The sequence below is a fragment of the Salvelinus namaycush genome, chromosome 8 (genome assembly GCF_016432855.1).
Source record: "Salvelinus namaycush isolate Seneca chromosome 8, SaNama_1.0, whole genome shotgun sequence".
NCBI lineage: Eukaryota > Metazoa > Chordata > Actinopteri > Salmoniformes > Salmonidae > Salvelinus > Salvelinus namaycush.
In genome coordinates this window covers 57,611,432-57,629,141 of record NC_052314.1, presented here as the reverse complement: position 1 = coordinate 57,629,141, position 17,710 = coordinate 57,611,432, and the positions used below count along the sequence as shown (strand labels likewise).

Here is a 17,710-nt window from a genome sequence, read left to right as displayed (position 1 = left end):
AAGGTAGGGTTGGTACACAGAAGATAGCCCTATTTGGTAATAGACCAAGTCCATATTATGGCAAGAACAGCTCAAATATGCAAAGAGAAACAATAGTTCATCATTACTTCAAGACGTGAAGGTCAGTCAATGTGGAACATTTCAAGAACAAGTTTCATCAAGTGCAGTCGCAAAAACCATCAAGCGCTATGATGAAACTGGCTCTCATGAGGACCTCTACAGGAAAGGAAGACCCAGAGTTACCTCTGCTGCAGAGGATAAGTTCATTGGAGTTACTAGCCTCAGAAATTGCAGCCCAAATAAATGCTTGACAGAGATCAAGTAACAGACACATCTCAACATCAACTGTTCAGAGGAGACAGCCTGAATCAGGCCTTCATGGTCAAATTGCTGCAAAGAAACCACTTCTAAAGGACACCAATAAGAAGAAGAGACTTGATTGGGCCAAGAAACACGAGCAATAGACATTAGACTGATGGAAATCTGTCCTTTGGTCTGATGAGTCCAAATTGGAGATTTTTGGTTCCAAAAGCTGTCTTTTTGAGATGCAGAGTAGGTGAACGGATGATCTACGCATGTGTGGTTTCCACTGTGAAGCATGGAGGAGGAGGTGTGATGGTGCTTTGCTGGTTACACTGTCTGTGATTTATTTAGAATTGAAGGCACACCTACCAGCATGGCTACTACAGTATTCTGCAGCAATACGCCATCCCATCTGGTTTGCGCATAGTGGGACTATCATTTGTTTTTCACAGGACAATGACCCAAAACACCTCCAGGCTGTGTAAGGGGCATTTGACCAAGGAGGAGAGTGATGGAGTGCTGCATCAGATGACCTGGCCTCCACAATCACCCGACCTCAACCCAATTGAGATGGTTTGGGATGAGTTGGACCGCAGAGTGAAGGGGAAGCAGCCAACAAGTGCTCAGCATATGTGGGAACTCCTTCAAGAATGTTGGAAAAGCATTCCAGGTGAAGCTGGTTGAGAGAATGCCAAGTGTGCAAAGCTGTCATCAAGGCAAAGGGTGGCTACCTTGAAGAATCTCAAATATAAAATATATTTTTATTTGTTTAAAAAAAATTGGGTTTGTAAATAATTCCATATGTGTTACTTCATAGTTTTGATGTCTTCACTATTATTCTACAATGTAGAACATTGTAAAAATAAAGAAAACCTCTTGAATGAGTAGGTGTATCCAAACTTTTCACTTGTACTGTATATACATTTTAAAAATGTATTTTTTTAAATGATGTTTTCTTCTCACAAAAGTAGTGCACTGGGCCTTTACTAGTATTAGCAGACCAATATAGATGTCTGTAGCTCAAGCAACAACAAAAAAAATCAGCATCTCTGCTTTGGCAAAAAAACTAGTTGTGTAATTATGAACAGTATCTTGCAGGATTCAATAGTCATTCTAATGGGATACAGAAAGAACAAAACCATGTCCTCACATTAAAGGTGCAAAGTTATGGGCAAAGACACAAAACATTCACATCAAATTAAATATTTTTATTGATCAAATGACATGGAAAACAATGCCTTTTTATGCAGTATTAATTTACCATCCTTACAAACCACTTAAGGTAAATGTGCATTGCTGTATTGTACAGAGGCTGGTCATTTGGAGTAGCGCAACGGTCTAATGCACTGCATCTCAATGCTTGAGGCGTCATTACAGACACCCTGGTTCGATTCCAGGCTGTATCACAACCGGCTGTGATTGGGAGTCCCATAGAGCAGCGCACAATTGGCCCGGTTTGGGCCAAAATAAGAATTTGTTCTTAACGGACTTGCCTAGTTAAATAAACGTTACATTTAAAAATATATATGAATAATAATCATCTAGGTTTGTACCTGTAGACTTTCCATCACCATGAAGAAAAACAATGTACAATACAGTAATTGAGTACATTGAGACATCAAGTGGTTTGTGATAATGTGGCTCAGTTGGTAGAGCATGGCACTGGCAATGCTAGGGTTGTGGGTTTGAATCCCATGGGGGACCAGTATGAAAATGTATGCACTCACTACTGTAAGTTGCTCTGGATAAGAGTGTCTACGAAAAGGAATGAATAGACCATTTCAGTTTTCACATAGTTAAAAAAAAACATCACAAAAGTAGGGCGCTGGGCCTTTACTAGTCATGTATTAGCAGACTGATATAGAAGTATTCAGCACCTGCAACAACAACAACAAAAAATCTGCACCCCCAGCTATAATATGCCACATGTACTGTATATAGGCCACAGTCAAGTGTATTTCAATATGGTTGCATCAATGATTGTAATTGAGTATCTTTGACTTGAAAATAAATAATTACATTTATGTAAATGTCTTACAATAAAATAAATCATATATTTACTAAACGATGCCGTGATTACTAATAATTATTACATTAACCACCTGAACTTGAGGGCACGTGTGCGCCCCGCACGCGAACGTTAATTCGAAAACAGTTCTGAGGAGGCAGTGACCCAGCAAAGATTGTTAATTGATTGAAGCTAATAACAGTCCCAGGTAATCAGTATTGCTAATCAGCCAATATGAAATACAAAGTATTATACGTCCTTGGACTTTTAATAATATCCATGTAGCTAACGTTAGTTTGAAGCCTGGATACTTTCGTTACAATAACTTCCAGTGAACTTGCCAGCTAAAGCTAGTTAACGTTAGCAGACGTTGGCTAGCTAGATATCATGTTTTAGCCAACAACGTTAAGGCACTATAGCATATTCGTAGACAGTATTATAGTGCAAGGACTGACATTGGATACAGTAGCTCAGGACAATGGATGTTTAAGGAAAAGGAGAAGTTACTTTGAAAAACATGTTTGACCGCCCAAAGATCGGCGGCCTCGCATGACAAGTGCCACACTAACTTTTGTAACCTCTCTAAACATCTCTGCTGCAGTCTGTACTTTTGTTTAGTTGGCTAACAACAAACACTGGGAAGCTGTAGCCTAAGTGGGCAACCGTATAGCTAGCTAGTTGAGTTGGTTATATCTAGGCAACGGTAACTTATCCGTAGCTCAAGTATTTAAGTTTGCTAGCATATGTCACAGTAGTTGAGGCCTTGGTAAGTGTGTATAATTGTGTGTTTGGTGACTGTAGAACATAACTGACTTGACTATCTAGCGCAATGATTGGACATTCATTCTAGTCATCATTTAAGTTGGCTCCATTTGTACTTAAGAAGGAACAAAATGGCGCTGCAATACAAAGTAGTTAACGGGACTAATTTTGGGTTGACACTGACAGCAGTCTTCATTATGTTCCTGACCATGTGTCAGGATGTCTGACGATCTGATGAAGAAGATGCTCCGGGCTGTCCTCCAGGCCAATAAGAACGGGGTGTCCATCACGCGGTTGCAGGGGGAATACAGGTCGCTGACGGGGGAGTTCATCCCTGACCGAAAGATGGGTTACCCTTCACTGGAGTGCTTCCTCCGCAGTATCCCCTCCGTGGTCAGGGTGGAGAATCGCATGGGGGAGGTAAGCCCTAGGAAGTGAAGACGTGCACATTTCAGGAGGAAGGACATATTTGGAGTTTGAGGAGAGTTGAGCTAGTCAGATTGAGATTTTAAGCCAATATGTGTCACTTTGTATGAGCTTGTACTCTCTATATTTTTCCTGTAGATAATGTGCTTTGCTGCAGTCTGTCAAGAAACGGCCCACATCGCTCAGCTGGTCGCCCGTCAGAAGTCCAGCAAGAGGGCACCTGGCAGATCCCAGATGCTGAACTGTCGGATGAGGTCGAAATTGGCTTCAAATTTTGTGTTCTATGGTAGGTCTCGTCTGTCCTTGTCCCAGTCTGCGTCATCTGAGAATGGCTCTTTTCTGAATGTGTCTTTCCTCGATGGCCCAGTTTACTATTACTTTGAGAACTTGAATTTCAACAAAAAGCTAAGTATAAGGGCCTTTCAGACCAAAATTATATTCCTCTCACTCCTGATTCTTTGCACATATGAATCAAATCAGTGAGTGAAAAAGTGAAGCAGGATGCTATCATCACTGACATCTACCTCTTCCATCTCTCCCCTCATCTCCAGAGAAGCCTCGGACGTCCCTGCGTCAGCCCGACCGTGCTCAAGTGCGCTCTGGCTGGAGCCAGCCTTACACCTCCATGGGACCCTCACGGCCACGAAGCTACAACACCTGTGGAGGCTTCAGTGCTGGGGGAGACATCAGGAAGATGTACAGCCAGCATGACGAGCGGGCCAACCCCCCTGCTCCGGCACCGCAGAGTCAGAACAGGGAGTCCATCACTCAGGTGAAACCCAGTGAGAGGTGAGTGGAAGGAACACATTCTTTAGTATGAGAGGTGTGGAGGGCATTAACACACACCAATGTGTAAGGTGTAGGTGGTTTGTGACGTTATACCGTTTTCAATGTAATTTTATGTAATGTTATTGACAAATGTCTTCTCTGCATTCAAATGGTACCACCAGATGTTACTATCCCTCTATCTTTCTTCATACCAGTCAAGAAATGGATATCATAAGGTGAATGCACCAATTTGTAAGTCGCTCTGGATAAGAGCGTCTGCTAAATGACTTAAATGTAAATGTAAGAAATGTACCTTTTCTTCTAGACAGGTGAAAGAAGTCAACCATCACATTTCGATTACCACCCAAAAAGCTCCTGGTAAGTCTCAAGTGGAACCCACCTTTCTCCATTTGGAGATTTGGCTAATTGCATGACAGCAGATTCATAGTGGAGATTTTGTCTGAAATCCCAGACTAAGAATATTTCTCCTAGGAAGTCTATGCTATGTCTCCCTCTAGAGGGCATCTGGTTAGTGTCCTCTGAACACTTTAGTGGTGGTAGTGTTACTGTACAAAACATTTGAAAACGTTTTCACCCTACTGAACATGACTGTAGCTGGTATACTATGTATTAATAACATGCCATCGTTTCATCCTATTTCCCAGCTCTCGCCATTACCATCAGTAACGTCTCTCCTCCGACGCCCAAAGCCTTTAAGCCGGGAGGCTACAACCCCCAGGTGGTGCAGAGTCAGATCTCTGAGGTGCTGAAGAAGTACTGCAGTGGTCTGTGGCTCTCCAAGCTGCCCTCTGTGTACCGGGACATGCACAAACAGGACCTACCTGGCCAAGCAGTCATAGACCTGGAGAACTGGACACACATCTGCTCAGTAAGTATCTAGTGGAAAATCATATTATCTTTGTTTCCCTTCTATCAGCAACAAAATTATTTTTTTTGAGATGATAGAATAGTTACCACTCATTTTCCCCCCACAGATTTACAGAACATTAGAAAGTCGCACTGTTTTACTGTAGTGTTTTATGTACTTTAAAAATGCACTTTGATGCATCAAGTGACACTTTGTGTTTCAGGTTGAGAAGCCTGTTAGTACCAATCGAGCAGATAGGCTGGTCTACCCCCCTCAGCCCAAACCCCCCAGCCCTGCTCTCTCACCAATCAAACCTCCAACGGCTCCTTATACAGTAAAACCAGCCACAACCCTCCTAGCCAAACCCATCACTACCGCTCCAGTCAAACCAGTCACTGCCAACCCAGTGAAACTGGCCCCTCTATTCTTCTCACCGAGGAACCCCTCCTTGAACCAGAGTCAGACCTTGCCCACTCCACCGGCCCCCTCTTCGAAGCACTCCCCGACCCATACCCCCACCTCTCCAACTGCCCCATCTACCTTGTGGAAGCCCTCTCCTTCCCACTTACTCCCTATGCCCACCTGTAATTTGTGGAGACCCTCCCCTACTTCCACCTCGCCCTCATGGAAGCCAACAACTACTCCCCCCTCCCTCACCCCCACCTCCCCTACTCCTCCCTTCCTCACCTCCCCCACATGGATGGTCTCCCCTACCCCTACCCCCACCACCCCAATCCCCCTCTCCCCTACAGCGGTGAGCATCCCCGCGGAGGCGTGCCTCAGACTGAAGGAGCTGCTGTCTAAATACAGCCATGGCCTGTGGGCCCACGCCCTCCCCAAGCTCTACCAGGAGACCTTCAAGGTTCCCTTCCCAGAGGACATCCTGGCCAACCTGTCTCTCTTACTAGACATCTGCACCGTGGAGTACCCCATGTCCGACAACAAGAAGAAGGCCATCCTCTACGGCCCCACCACCGAGTACAAGGCCAAGGTAGGGCTGCCTTTTCCACTCCAGAAATGTTATTTAATTTATTCATTGTTTATTCGGGAGATCATATATCGGAGTCATTTCTGATCCCTCGAGTCGGGAATCGACTCTTGAAATTGATTCCCTCCCAAACAACATGTGCCGGGTCCAATAGAAGAAACTGATAGAGAACACATTGGCACAACTGTAGTAAGGTGTGTTGTTTGGACATGCAGGTGAGCAGCACCCCGTCTTCTCCGTCGGGTTATAAGCTCAACAGCACCCCCGTGGTTCCTCCTCTGCTGCTCCCCAAGGAGGAGTTCCCCTCAGTGCTGGTGGTGGAGGCAAGCAGCCCCGACCAGGTCATCCTCAGGTAGCTTATTTCTTTGGTCATTTGACTATTTATTTTGAGAAATTGCTGGTCAAATTTAAGGGGACTTTTAAATTTTGGGGGGGAAATTATGTCTTCGACATTGCAATTTCGGGGGCATTTCATGAACTTTTCAGGGCATTTTGCAGCCTAAAGCCTCTAATTTCCTGTTTAGAAGATTCACTCCCCTGCAATATTTCCTGCTGCTTCTGGAAATCCTCCAACCTGGATTTCAGAAAAACCTGAAAATGTTGGGAATTTTCCTCTTCTTACTCAGGTACATAGGCGAGGGCTACTCTCAGGCCCTGGAGACAATGGAGGAATCCATGAGTACCGTCTACAGCCAGCTCAGCGCTCAGAGGCTCCTCCCCTTCCCCTCGACTGGTGAACTGGCGGCCGTCAAAGTGGAGGGGGGCGAGGAGGTCGTCAGGGCCCAGGTCTGTGAGGTCATGACCGACAAAGTCAAGGTAAGGACAGTCTTGGAGAGGCAAGCTCAATGGAGAATCTCCATTTGAAAGTTCTGTTTAGTCCAGGACTAGGCTTAACCGGTGTCTAGGAAATCTCCCCTATAGGTTTGTGAAGCGCTGCAGGGAACTGAGCCAAAACACGATTAGGTGGTGAAAAGTTGAACAAACATTGGCCTAGTGGTTAGAGCATTGGACTAGTAACCGAAAGGTTGCAAGATTGAATCCCCGAGCTGACAAGGTACAAATCGGTAGTTCTGCCCCTGAACAAGGCAGTTAACCCACTATTCCTAGGCCGTAATTGAAAATAAGAATTTGTTCTTAACTGACTTGCCTAGTTAAATAAAGGTAAAATAAAACATTTAATAAAACATTTAAATGCAGTAGAAAGAGAAGTGTGTGGTAGTGGGTTACATTTTTTTACATTTTACATTTTAGTCATTTAGCAGACGCTCTTATCCAGAGCGACTTACAGTAGAGTGCATACATTTTATTACATATTACATTTTACATACTTTTACATACTGAGGGTTAGAAGGGCCTCATGAGGATACTTTTCTGCCAACTCTAGTTGGATTTTAAAGTATAGTGTGAAAAATAATAATCATGGGAAGCAGGAAATAATGAGGATGTTTTATTGGCCATTCCTATGCTAGACTTAGTTACAGGTGTCCAGTCCACATCACCTACATGGCCCTGTGTTTAACCAGATTTGTCGACCCTCAGGTGTTTTAAGTGGACCACTAGCCCAGTAACCAGCCGTGCAGGTGTACTACTAGAAGACTGTACCTTGTATGTTTTCAGTCCACAGAAAGTTCAAGGCCCTGTTTATAACCAGACTGTGTTGTTGTTGCTCTACAGGTGTACTACGTGGACCATGGCTTCTCTGAGGTCCTCAGTAGAACCAAACTACTGGAGCTGCAGAAAGACTTCCTCAAGCTGCCCTTCCAGGCGACTACCTGTACTCTAGCTGGTAACCAAGTTCAACTCCCATTTCCCCGTCTCTTCTGAGCATCGCAACTACAGTGTGTCCATGAAAATAATTAGATTGTGTGATGGAGAATACAAGCAGTTAGCTAAATGTAATGTTTATTTACACATGTCACGTCACTACAGTTAGTGGTATTCCACGTTCTGGTGTGTTTAATCTGCTGTCTTTGTCCTTTAGGGATCCTCTCAGATCTAAGTACCTCGGGGGTGTAATATGGGGCAAGAGGTTCATTTTTAATCGCTCTCGCTCTTTTTCCATCTCTCTTTCTCTCCCATCTTTCTCGCTCTTTTCTCTCTCTCCCTCACGCTGCTGTCACCATCTTTCTCCCTCTCTGCGTCTCCCTCTCTGTGTGTAGGTCTGGAGCAGTTCAGCTCGGAGCTCTCTGTGCTGCAAACGCTGGAGTCCCTGGCCGTAGGTAAGATCCTCCTGGTGGAGCTGCTGCAGCACGACGCTGACCCGCCCCAGGTGGTGCTCTACGACACGTCGCACGATGATGAGGTCAACATCAACGCTGTATGCCTCAAGGCTCTGCAGGACAAGGCCATGGAGAACCCTTTACAGGTTGTTATAGGTTTTCTAGAGTATCCATTTTTCCTTTCAATGCACATTTGATCAATTTGCATGGAAAGGATGCGCACAGACGGCATGCTGGGAGCAGCACAGGGTCAGCCTTGGATTGGGGCACATTTCTGGGTTAATGGCCTTGTTCTATGGCACACCGGCAGTAGGTAGCACATGCAATATTGTGTTCTGTCCTTCGTCCATCTGAAATGCATGCATACCCATCCTGTTTTCTCTTGCCGTGTTAAGTAATCTACCTCAATCTCACTGTAATGAGGGTTTATTCTCAGTTAGGCGTTCATGAATACGTAGTGCCATGTTGTCCCTTATTTCTTAAGTATGGAGTTTGAATGCGTCTGTGGTTTCTCCTCCAGGTCAACAGTACCTAAACTCAGCAAAAAAGAAACGTCCTCTCACTGTCAACTGTGTTTATTTTCAGCAAATTTAACATGTGTAAATATTTGTATGAACATAACAAGATTCAACAACTGAGACATAAACTGAACAAGTTCCACAGACTAACAGAAATTGAATAATGTGTCCCTGAACAAAGGGGTCAAAAGTAACAGTCAGTATCTGGTGTGGCCACCAGCTGCATTAAGTACTGCAATGCATCTCCTCCTCATGGACTGCACCAGATTTGCCAGTTCTTGTTGTGAGATGTTACCAAACTCTTCCACCAAGGCACCTGCAAGTTCCCAGACATTTCTGGGGGGGAATGGCCATAGCCCTCACCCTCCGATCCAACAGGTCCCAGACGTGCTCAATGGGATTGAGATCCGGGCTCTTCGCTGGCCATGGCAGAACACTGACATTCCTGTCTTGCAGGAAATCACGCACAGAACGAGCAGTATGGCTAGTGGCATTGTCATGCTGGAGGGTCATGTCAGGATGACCCTGCAGGAAGGGTACCACATGAGGGAGGAGGATGTCTTCCCTGTAATGCACTGCGTTGAGATTGCCTGCAATGACAACAAGCTCAGTCCGATGATGCTGTGACACACCGCCCCAGACCATGACGGACCCTCCACCTCCAAATCGATCCCGCTCCAGAGTACAGGCCTCGGTGTAACGCTCATTTCTTTGACGATAAACACAAATCCGACCATCACCCCTGGTGAGACAAACCCGCGACTCGTCAGAGAAGAGCACTTTTTGCCAGTCCTGTCTGGTCCAGCGACGGTGGGTTTGTGCCCATAAGCGACGTTGCCGGTGATGTCTGGTGAGGTCCTGCCTTACAACAGGCTTACAAGCCCTCAGTCCAGCCTCTCCCAGCCTATTGCGGACAGTCTGAGCACTGATGGAGGGATTGTGCATTCCTGGTGTAACTCGAGCAGTTGTTGCCATCCTGTACCTGTCCCACAGGTGTGATGTTCGAATGTACCGATCCTGTGCAGGTGTTGTTACACGTGGTCTGCCACTCCGAGGACGATCAGCTATCCGTTCTGTAGCGCTGTCTTAGGCGTCTCACAGTACGGACATTGCAATTTATTGCCCTGGCCACATCTGCAGTCCTCATGCCTCCTTACAACATGCCTATGGCACGTTCACGCAGATGAGCAGGGACCCAGGGCATCTTTCTTTTGGTGTTTTTCAGAGTTAGTAGAAAGGCCTCTTTAGTGTTCTAAGTTTTTATAACTGTGACCTTAATTGCCTACTGTCTGTAAGCTGTTAGTGTCTTAATGACTGTTCCACAGGTGCATGTTCATTAATTGTTGATGGTTCATTGAACAAGCATGGGGAACAGTGTTTGAACCCTTTACAATGAAGATATGTGAAGTTATTTGGATTTTTATGAATTATCTTTGAAAGACAAGGTCCTGAGAGGGATGTTTATATCAATGTGTCTGGTTTCTCCTCCAGGTCAACAGTACCTATATGAATGTGTCTGTGACCAACGTGTGTTCTGACGGAACCATCTTCTGCCAGCTGCCCTCCCGAGGTCGGGTCAAGCTCAACGAGATCCTGGATAAGATCGAGGCCTTCTTCATAACCCAGGTACATGAAGACAGTTGGGATAGTCACACCATTCTTTTTTTGGGGGGGCAAATTGCTGTTACACACATATAGCCTAATAATGTAATAGGATTTACAATATGTTGTTTATCGTCTCTTTGCCAGGTGACGTCAGAGTCTCTGGTGTCTACTTCGTTCTGTGGGAAGTGCTGCCTGGCCCGGTACAAAGGAAGGTGGTCCAGAGTAGAGGTAGGAGACTGTAGAGAATAAACTACATGGAAGGAACACTTATCCCAATGGGATGTTCTCTGACAATACATCTTTTCACCCCAAAATAAATGAATAGTGAAATCTAATGCGTTTCAAACCAATTCTCTCCTTTGTTATATTCTGCGCTATGCTTGCTTTTACCAAACAGTATGTCTGTGTATCCCTGTCAGATCACCAACCTCCATGGTAGCAGAGTGCTAGATATCAAATTTGTGGACCTGGGAGTCCCGGCCTCTGTAGAGGTCATAGAGCTGAGAGAGATCCCTCCTCCGTTCCTGCACGAGCTCATGGTCATCCCACCACAGGTCGGACGGAAAGACCCCTGGCTTTATTGATGATTGATCCCTTGTGTTGTCTCCTGTTGTCTGATGTACAATTTGCGATAGGTTATCTGTACACCATGCGTTCCTGTACTTTGTCGCAAGCAAATGTCCCTATGCGATACTAAAGTATACTACTCTCTTCCTAGGCGATCAAGTGTTGTCTGGCAGAGCTGGAGGTGGGGGTCTGGTCTCCTGAGGCTGTTCTCTGGCTTAGAGGTGCTGTACTCAACTCTATGGACTGTAGCATGAAGGTACGTCAATCACAAACACAGATCCAATTAAAGTATATACAGTGCATTCGGAAAGTATTCAGATCCCTTGACTTTGTCCACATTTTGTTACATTACAGCCTTATTCAAAAATTGATTAAATTGTTTTTTTCCCTCATCAATCTACACACAATATCCCATAATGATAAAGTGAAAAGTTTTTTTTGTGTGCAAATTTATTTAAAAAAATAAACCTTATTTACATAAGTATTCAGATGCTTTGCTATGAGACTTGACATTGAGTTCAGGTGCATCCTGTTTCCATTGATCATCCTTGAGATGTTTCTACAACTTGATTGGAGTACACCTGTGGTAAATTCAATTGATTGGACATGATTTGGAAAGGCACACACTTGTCTATATGAGGTCCCACAGTTGACCGTGCATAACAGAGCAAAAACTAAGCCATGAGGTCGAAGAAATTGTCCGTAGCGCTCCGAGACAGGATTGTGTCGAGGCATTGAAGGTCCCCAAGAACACAGTGGCCTCCATCATCCTTCAATGGAAGAAGTTTGGAACCACCAAGACTCTTCCTAGATCTGTCCGCCCAGCCAAACTGAGCAATTGGGGGAGAAGGGCCTTGGTCAGGGAGGTGACCAAGAATCCGATGGTCACTCTGACAAAGCTCTAGAGTTTCTCTGTGGGGATTGGGTTGTCCTTCTGGAAGGTTCTCATCTCTGCAGTACTCTATCAATCAGGCCTTTATCATAAAGTGGCCAGACAGAAGCCAGTCTTCAGTATTTCCACACAAAAAAAAAACTGTTTTTGATGTGTCATTATGGGGTATTGTGTGTAGATTGAGGGAAAAACAGCTACTATTTAATGCATTTTAGAATAAGGCTGTAACAAAATGGAAAAAGTGAAGCGGTCTGAATACTTCCCGAATGCTCTGTATCAACTGTTTTTGTACTGCAGGTGTGGTAACGGCTAGCTGAACAGAATGTTCAGAATGTATTTTGGGAGGAAACTGCAGTCGGCACACTTTTAAACAAAGAACTATTGAATTTGCTTGCCTCGAGCAGCAATATATAATGCTTGAAAAATTGATGCATAGACAGACGAGAGTTGATGAGACATTAGAAGCAGGTGTGATCCACAACTGCCGAAATGAAAGAATTTTGGCACAGAGTTGTCCTCATTAGCATAGCTTTCAGAAGCTACAAACTGAAAGTAGGCACACTGGAATGTCGAACTTGTGAAGCATAAAATAAAAATGGACATGAAAGGCTCTAACTTGGACTGATTTTTAACCTTCTCTTCACCTATATATAAAAGCACTTTGTAAAGGAAAAAGCTTCATAAAATGAACGATTGATTTTCCTTCTGTACTATTAGATCTTCAAGCTTTCTAACTCTCCTTTGCGCTGTAGCTCTCCAAGCTGAACTTTAGAATTAAATGTTATTGATTCTCCTATGTCATGTCCATCTCCAAGAAATGTTCAACCCTCTCCTTTTCTATAGATCTCGACGCTGGACGAGACCAAGCTGGTGCACATCTACCTGTTTACCTCTGACTCCCAGGATGTCACCAACAGTGTTAACCACCAGATGACGACCTCTGACCTATGGAAGCAACCCGGACCCCAGAAGGACGGCCTCCCTACCCCCACTTTCCTCGACACCGTGGTCACCAACATGGTGGATCAGCTTACCCTCGACAGCCCAGCCTGCAGCCCTATCCCTGTCTCCACCAACACCCCCAGCCATCTGGATGGTGCCGGGGACACCTCAAACCCCACTTTGGTCACCTCCGCTTGGGGAGAGAAGCAGCTGGTGCTGCCCCCTCTCTTGGAGCTTCCCCAGGCGGGCCAGAACATGGACGTCTACGTGTCTGTGGCCTGTCACCCGGGACACTTTGTGCTGCAGCCATGGCAGGTAACCAGTTCAAGAGAGCTGCCAAGGGTTGCATCCCAAATGGCACCCTATTCCCTACATGGTGCACTACATTTGCACAAAAGTAGCACACTATGTAAGGAAAAGGGTGCCATTTGGGATTCTGCAGAGAAATGGTTAACTTCTTATGGGCAAGTGGGACGGTAGCGTCCCACCTGGCCAACATCCGGTAAAATTGCAGAGCGCGAAATTCAAACTACAGAATTATAAATATTTAACTTTCATAAAATCACAAGTGTAATACATCAAAATAAAGCTTAACTTCTTGTTAATCCAGCCGCTGTGTCAGATTTCAAAAGGGCTTTACGGCGAAAGCACACCGTGCGATTATCTGAGGACAGCGCCCCGCATACAAAAGCATGAAAAACATATTTCAACCAGGCAGGTGCGCCACGAAAGTCAGAAATAGCGATATAATAAATGCCTTACCTTTGATCTTCTTCTGTTGGCACTCCAAAAGATCCCAGTTATATCACAAATGGTCATTTTGTTCGATAATGTCCTTTATATCCATAAAAACTTAGCTGGCGCGCTTCAGTCAATAATCCACCCAGTTTCCCTCCTTCAAAATGCATACAAAATTAATCTCAAACGTTACTAATAAACTTTTCCAAACAAGTCAAACAACGTTTATAATCAATCCTTAGGTACCCTAATACGTTAATAAACGATGAAATTTAAGACGGAGAATTGTTATTGTCTTTACCGGAGAAAAATACCAAAGAACGCACTTGGAAACACTACCGCCAAAATGGGAGCCACCTAGAAAAACTACAATTTCTGGCTCATTTTTCCAAAAACCAGCATGAAACTCTTTCTAAAGACTGTTGACATCTAGTGGAAGTCGTAGGAACTGCAATCTGGGAGGATTTCGCCTTAAAATAAAAGTGACAGCCATTGAAAACAGTGGTAGGCTGAATTTCTTTAATTTTGGGGGGGATGGTTTGTCCTCGGGGTTTCGCCTGCCATATCAGTTCTGTTATACTCACAGACATAATTTTAACAGTTTTAGAAACTTTAGAGTGTTTTCTATCCAAATCTACCGATTTATATGCATATCCTAGCTTCTGTGCCTGAGTAACAGGCCGTTTACTTTGGGCACGCTTTTCATCCGGATGTGAAAATACTGCCCCTTACCCAAGAGAGGTTAATGGAGTAGCTTAGTCTTTAGACATTGATTTTGTTTGGTCTTGGTGATCATGTGTGTCTGTATTGTTGAACTCGCGTGACAGGGATTTCTCTGCCAATGAAATCCTCGGGAGGGCCGCCCGAAGTGCAAACTGTAAAAAAAATATTGCTTTCAGTGTGAACTAAGACGACTTAAACCACAAAGTATGTAGAAAAGATAATGGTGCTATATATTTTTGGGGGATATAATCTTTGAGTACTGACAATCCCCTAAATAAAAGCTAGACAGGGAGAATTGAAAGTTAAAACAACAATGAATATAGCTGTATATATTTTATTTTGTTTGTCCAAATGAACACCATATTAGCCATGATTTTTCTTTTTGAATTACAGGTAATTAGCTTTAAAACAGCCCCAAAAATATTTTAGCTCCGTGGCAGAATATGTATAATTGCATGAAATTTGTAGTAAACTGCAATATTTCTCTCAGCTGCATGGAAAAATTTATAGAATTGCAGGAAATTTGCTTTAAAACTGCAAAAATGTCTCCACTCCATGGACAAATGTTAGAAAATGTCAGCCAGGCAGACCACGCACCCCCTGCCACGCTCAACACCTAAGCCGCTTTTTTTATCCAGAATAAACCTGCATGGCTGAGGCAACTATGTACACTGAACAAAATATATACGCAACATGTAAAGTGTTGGTCCCATGTTTCATGAGCTGAAATAAGATCCCAGAAATGTTGCATACGCAAAAAAAAGCTTCTCTCAAATTTTGTGCACAAATTTGTTTACATCCCTGTTAGTGAGCCTTTCTCCTTTGCCATGATAATCCACCTGACAGAGGTGGCATATCAAGAAGCTGATTTAAACAGCATGATCATTACACAGGTCCACCTTGTTCAGGGGGACAATGAAAGGCCACTCTAAAAGGTGCAGTTTTGTCACAACACAATGCCACAGAATTGTCAAGTTTTGAGGGAACGTGCAATTGGCACACTGACTGCAGGAATTCTCTGGTGCTGTTACTAGGGAATTTAATTTTAGTTTCTAAACCATAAGCTGCCTCAAATGTCGTTTTAGAGAATTTGGCAGTACGTCCAACCGGCCTCACAACCGCAGACCACGTGTGTGGTGTGGGGGCGAGCGGTTTTCTGATAATGTTGTGAACAGAGTACCCCATGGTGGGGTTATAGTATGGGCAGGGACAACGAACACAATTGCATTTTATCCATGGCAATTTGAATGCACAAAAATACTGTGACGAGATCCTGAGGCCCTTTTTTTTTTTTTTTTTAGGCATCTGACCAATCAATGCATATCTGTATTCCTAGTCATGCGAAATCCATAGATTAGGGCCTAATTAATTTATTTAAATTGACTGATTTTCCTCATATGGACTGTAACTCTTGCATGTTGTGTTCAGTATATTTGAAATGTGTCAAATCAAACTCAGGACCTGTACAAGCTGGTGGTGCTGATGGGAGAGATGGTTCTTTACTACAACCAGAGGGAGGAGACGCCGGGGCCCGGAGATGTACAGAAAGGAGAGGTCTATGCCGCCAAGGTGGACCATAAGTGAGTGGACAGATTAAGTTTTGGAGGCCTCCACAGTTTTGGTTTTATACAAATGTTGACTTCATCGTGTTTTTAGGCCCAGATGATTTATGGGTTTTGTGTTGTTTTCACATGGCTGAGGCAACTATATCAACTTGAAATGTGTCAAATAAATGCATGAATGTTTCATTCACCCTTTTCCCTCGTAGTTGACTCTGTTGGTCAAGGGTGTTCTCTCCAACCGCCTGGGGTCTGTGTATAACCTCTGACCTCTCTCTGTGCCCACAGTTGGCACCGTGTGCTGGTGAATAGGGTTCTGTCCAGCGGCCTGGTGTCTGTGTACGAGCTGGACTATGGTAAACACGAACTGGTTAGCTGCACCCTGCTCCAGCCCCTCATCGAGTCGTTCAGACAGCTGCCCTTCCAGGGAATCACCGCACAACTGGCTGGTGAGTACTGGACAATACTGTGCATATAATGAATGTGTGTCGAGGACATGCAATTCTGTTGGAATAGTCTGACTGGTGACTTGTAGTTTATCAACAGTGTATTTCTATCATGTTGACCTCTAACATCTGCTATCTTGAACACTTCTTGCAAAAGACACAAACAAAAAAAAGACAATCAGACAAACCTGGATAAATACAGATTTAATAAAATCGAATAACCCCTCTTCCCTCCCCAGGCGTGGAGCAGTGTGTGTGGTCGGAGGCGGCGTCCATTGTGTTCCGGAACCACGTAGAGAAGAAGCCCCTGGTGGCCCAGGTGGAGTGTGTGGTGGAGGCGGAGTTTCCCTGGGACAGGAAGGTGATTGATTTATTGAATTTATTTGAGAATGATAAAAATACATATAGCCAGTAGCAACATAAATTTCAAAAAGGATAACAGTCACTGGTTGCCTCTGAAATGGCACCCTATTCTTTACATCGGCACTGGTCAAAAGCAGCGCACTGTTTCAGACAACCAGAGCCCCCATGGGCCCTGGTCAAAAGCAGTGCACTACATAGGGAATCGGGTGCCATTTTGAATGCAAACACTGGCTTATTTCCGTTGTGCTCCAAGGTGATAGTGTACCTGGTGGACACTTCTCGGGAGGAGACTGACATCTGGGTCCACAACATCATGACTGACTTCCCAGAGGAACAGAGTACCGCCGCGTAGAACCGGACTGGACAGACAGACCACATAAGACTGTTGTGGTATCCTTATACCACACAGGTAGAACTCTGCCAGAGTCTATCACATATGCTGAAATGATGCACACCACTGGCTGTAGCATATAACTTGGTATCCCGTTCACTTATTCCACAGGTCACAAAGATCTTCCAGAGTGTCTCAGGTCATTGGGTAGCCTGCATTTATGCAGGAGCTCGGTCTATTAGCTTAGCACTGTGTGAAGCATAGAACTGTGATTTTTCTTATCGTATGGGGGGACGAATCTATTTGCAGTGTTGTGTGTGTATACAGAGAAAGGGATTAAACAACAGTACCCACCCCATCAATCACCTTAGCAGGGTATGTTGTTCAAGTGTAATATAAAAAAAAGTGTCCTTTATCGTTCAGTTTCAATCTATCAAATACTTTGTGTAGAAAGTTCTTTACTGATTTAGTTATTATTCAGCGCCAACTTTTGGTCTTGCCGTTTGTCCTTCTAACTTGTGATTTGTTTGCCTTTTACTTAAATTATTATTTAAGTTTATATTTCAGTCAATTGTATGTAATTCGTTGTTCAATACCTTGACTTTGACACTTATTTTGCTTTTTGTGTGTAATATCCCACAGTACTAACTTTACTTTTGAAGGAAATGGCTCAAATGGATTAAT

General features: G+C 44.1%; 1 protein-coding gene across 1 annotated transcript; it reads left to right on the top strand.

Annotated features, from left to right (window-relative positions):
* Positions 1 to 3,292: 3,292 nt before the first annotated feature.
* Positions 3,293 to 17,523, top strand: LOC120052221 (tudor domain-containing protein 7A-like). The gene is made up of 18 exons (XM_038999044.1): positions 3,293 to 3,493; positions 3,638 to 3,785; positions 4,051 to 4,281; positions 4,933 to 5,156; positions 5,359 to 6,126; positions 6,339 to 6,475; positions 6,750 to 6,939; positions 7,798 to 7,909; positions 8,283 to 8,488; positions 10,352 to 10,486; positions 10,610 to 10,693; positions 10,885 to 11,019; positions 11,184 to 11,288; positions 12,768 to 13,181; positions 15,786 to 15,907; positions 16,175 to 16,335; positions 16,572 to 16,693; positions 16,949 to 17,523. The coding sequence occupies exons 1-18, from the start codon at positions 3,293 to 3,295 to the stop codon at positions 17,045 to 17,047; spliced, it is 3,594 nt and encodes a 1,197-aa protein (XP_038854972.1). The 3' UTR covers positions 17,048 to 17,523.
* Positions 17,524 to 17,710: the final 187 nt, after the last annotated feature.

Coding starts and splice junctions, on each gene's coding strand:
- LOC120052221 (XM_038999044.1), top strand. CDS start 3,293: ATGTCTGACGATCTGATGAAGAAGATGCTCCGGGCTGTCCTCCAGGCC. Junction 3,494..3,637: donor TGGAGAATCGCATGGGGGAG/GTAAGCCCTAGG, acceptor TTTTTCCTGTAG/ATAATGTGCTTTGCTGCAGT. Junction 13,182..15,785: donor TTGTGCTGCAGCCATGGCAG/GTAACCAGTTCA, acceptor AATCAAACTCAG/GACCTGTACAAGCTGGTGGT.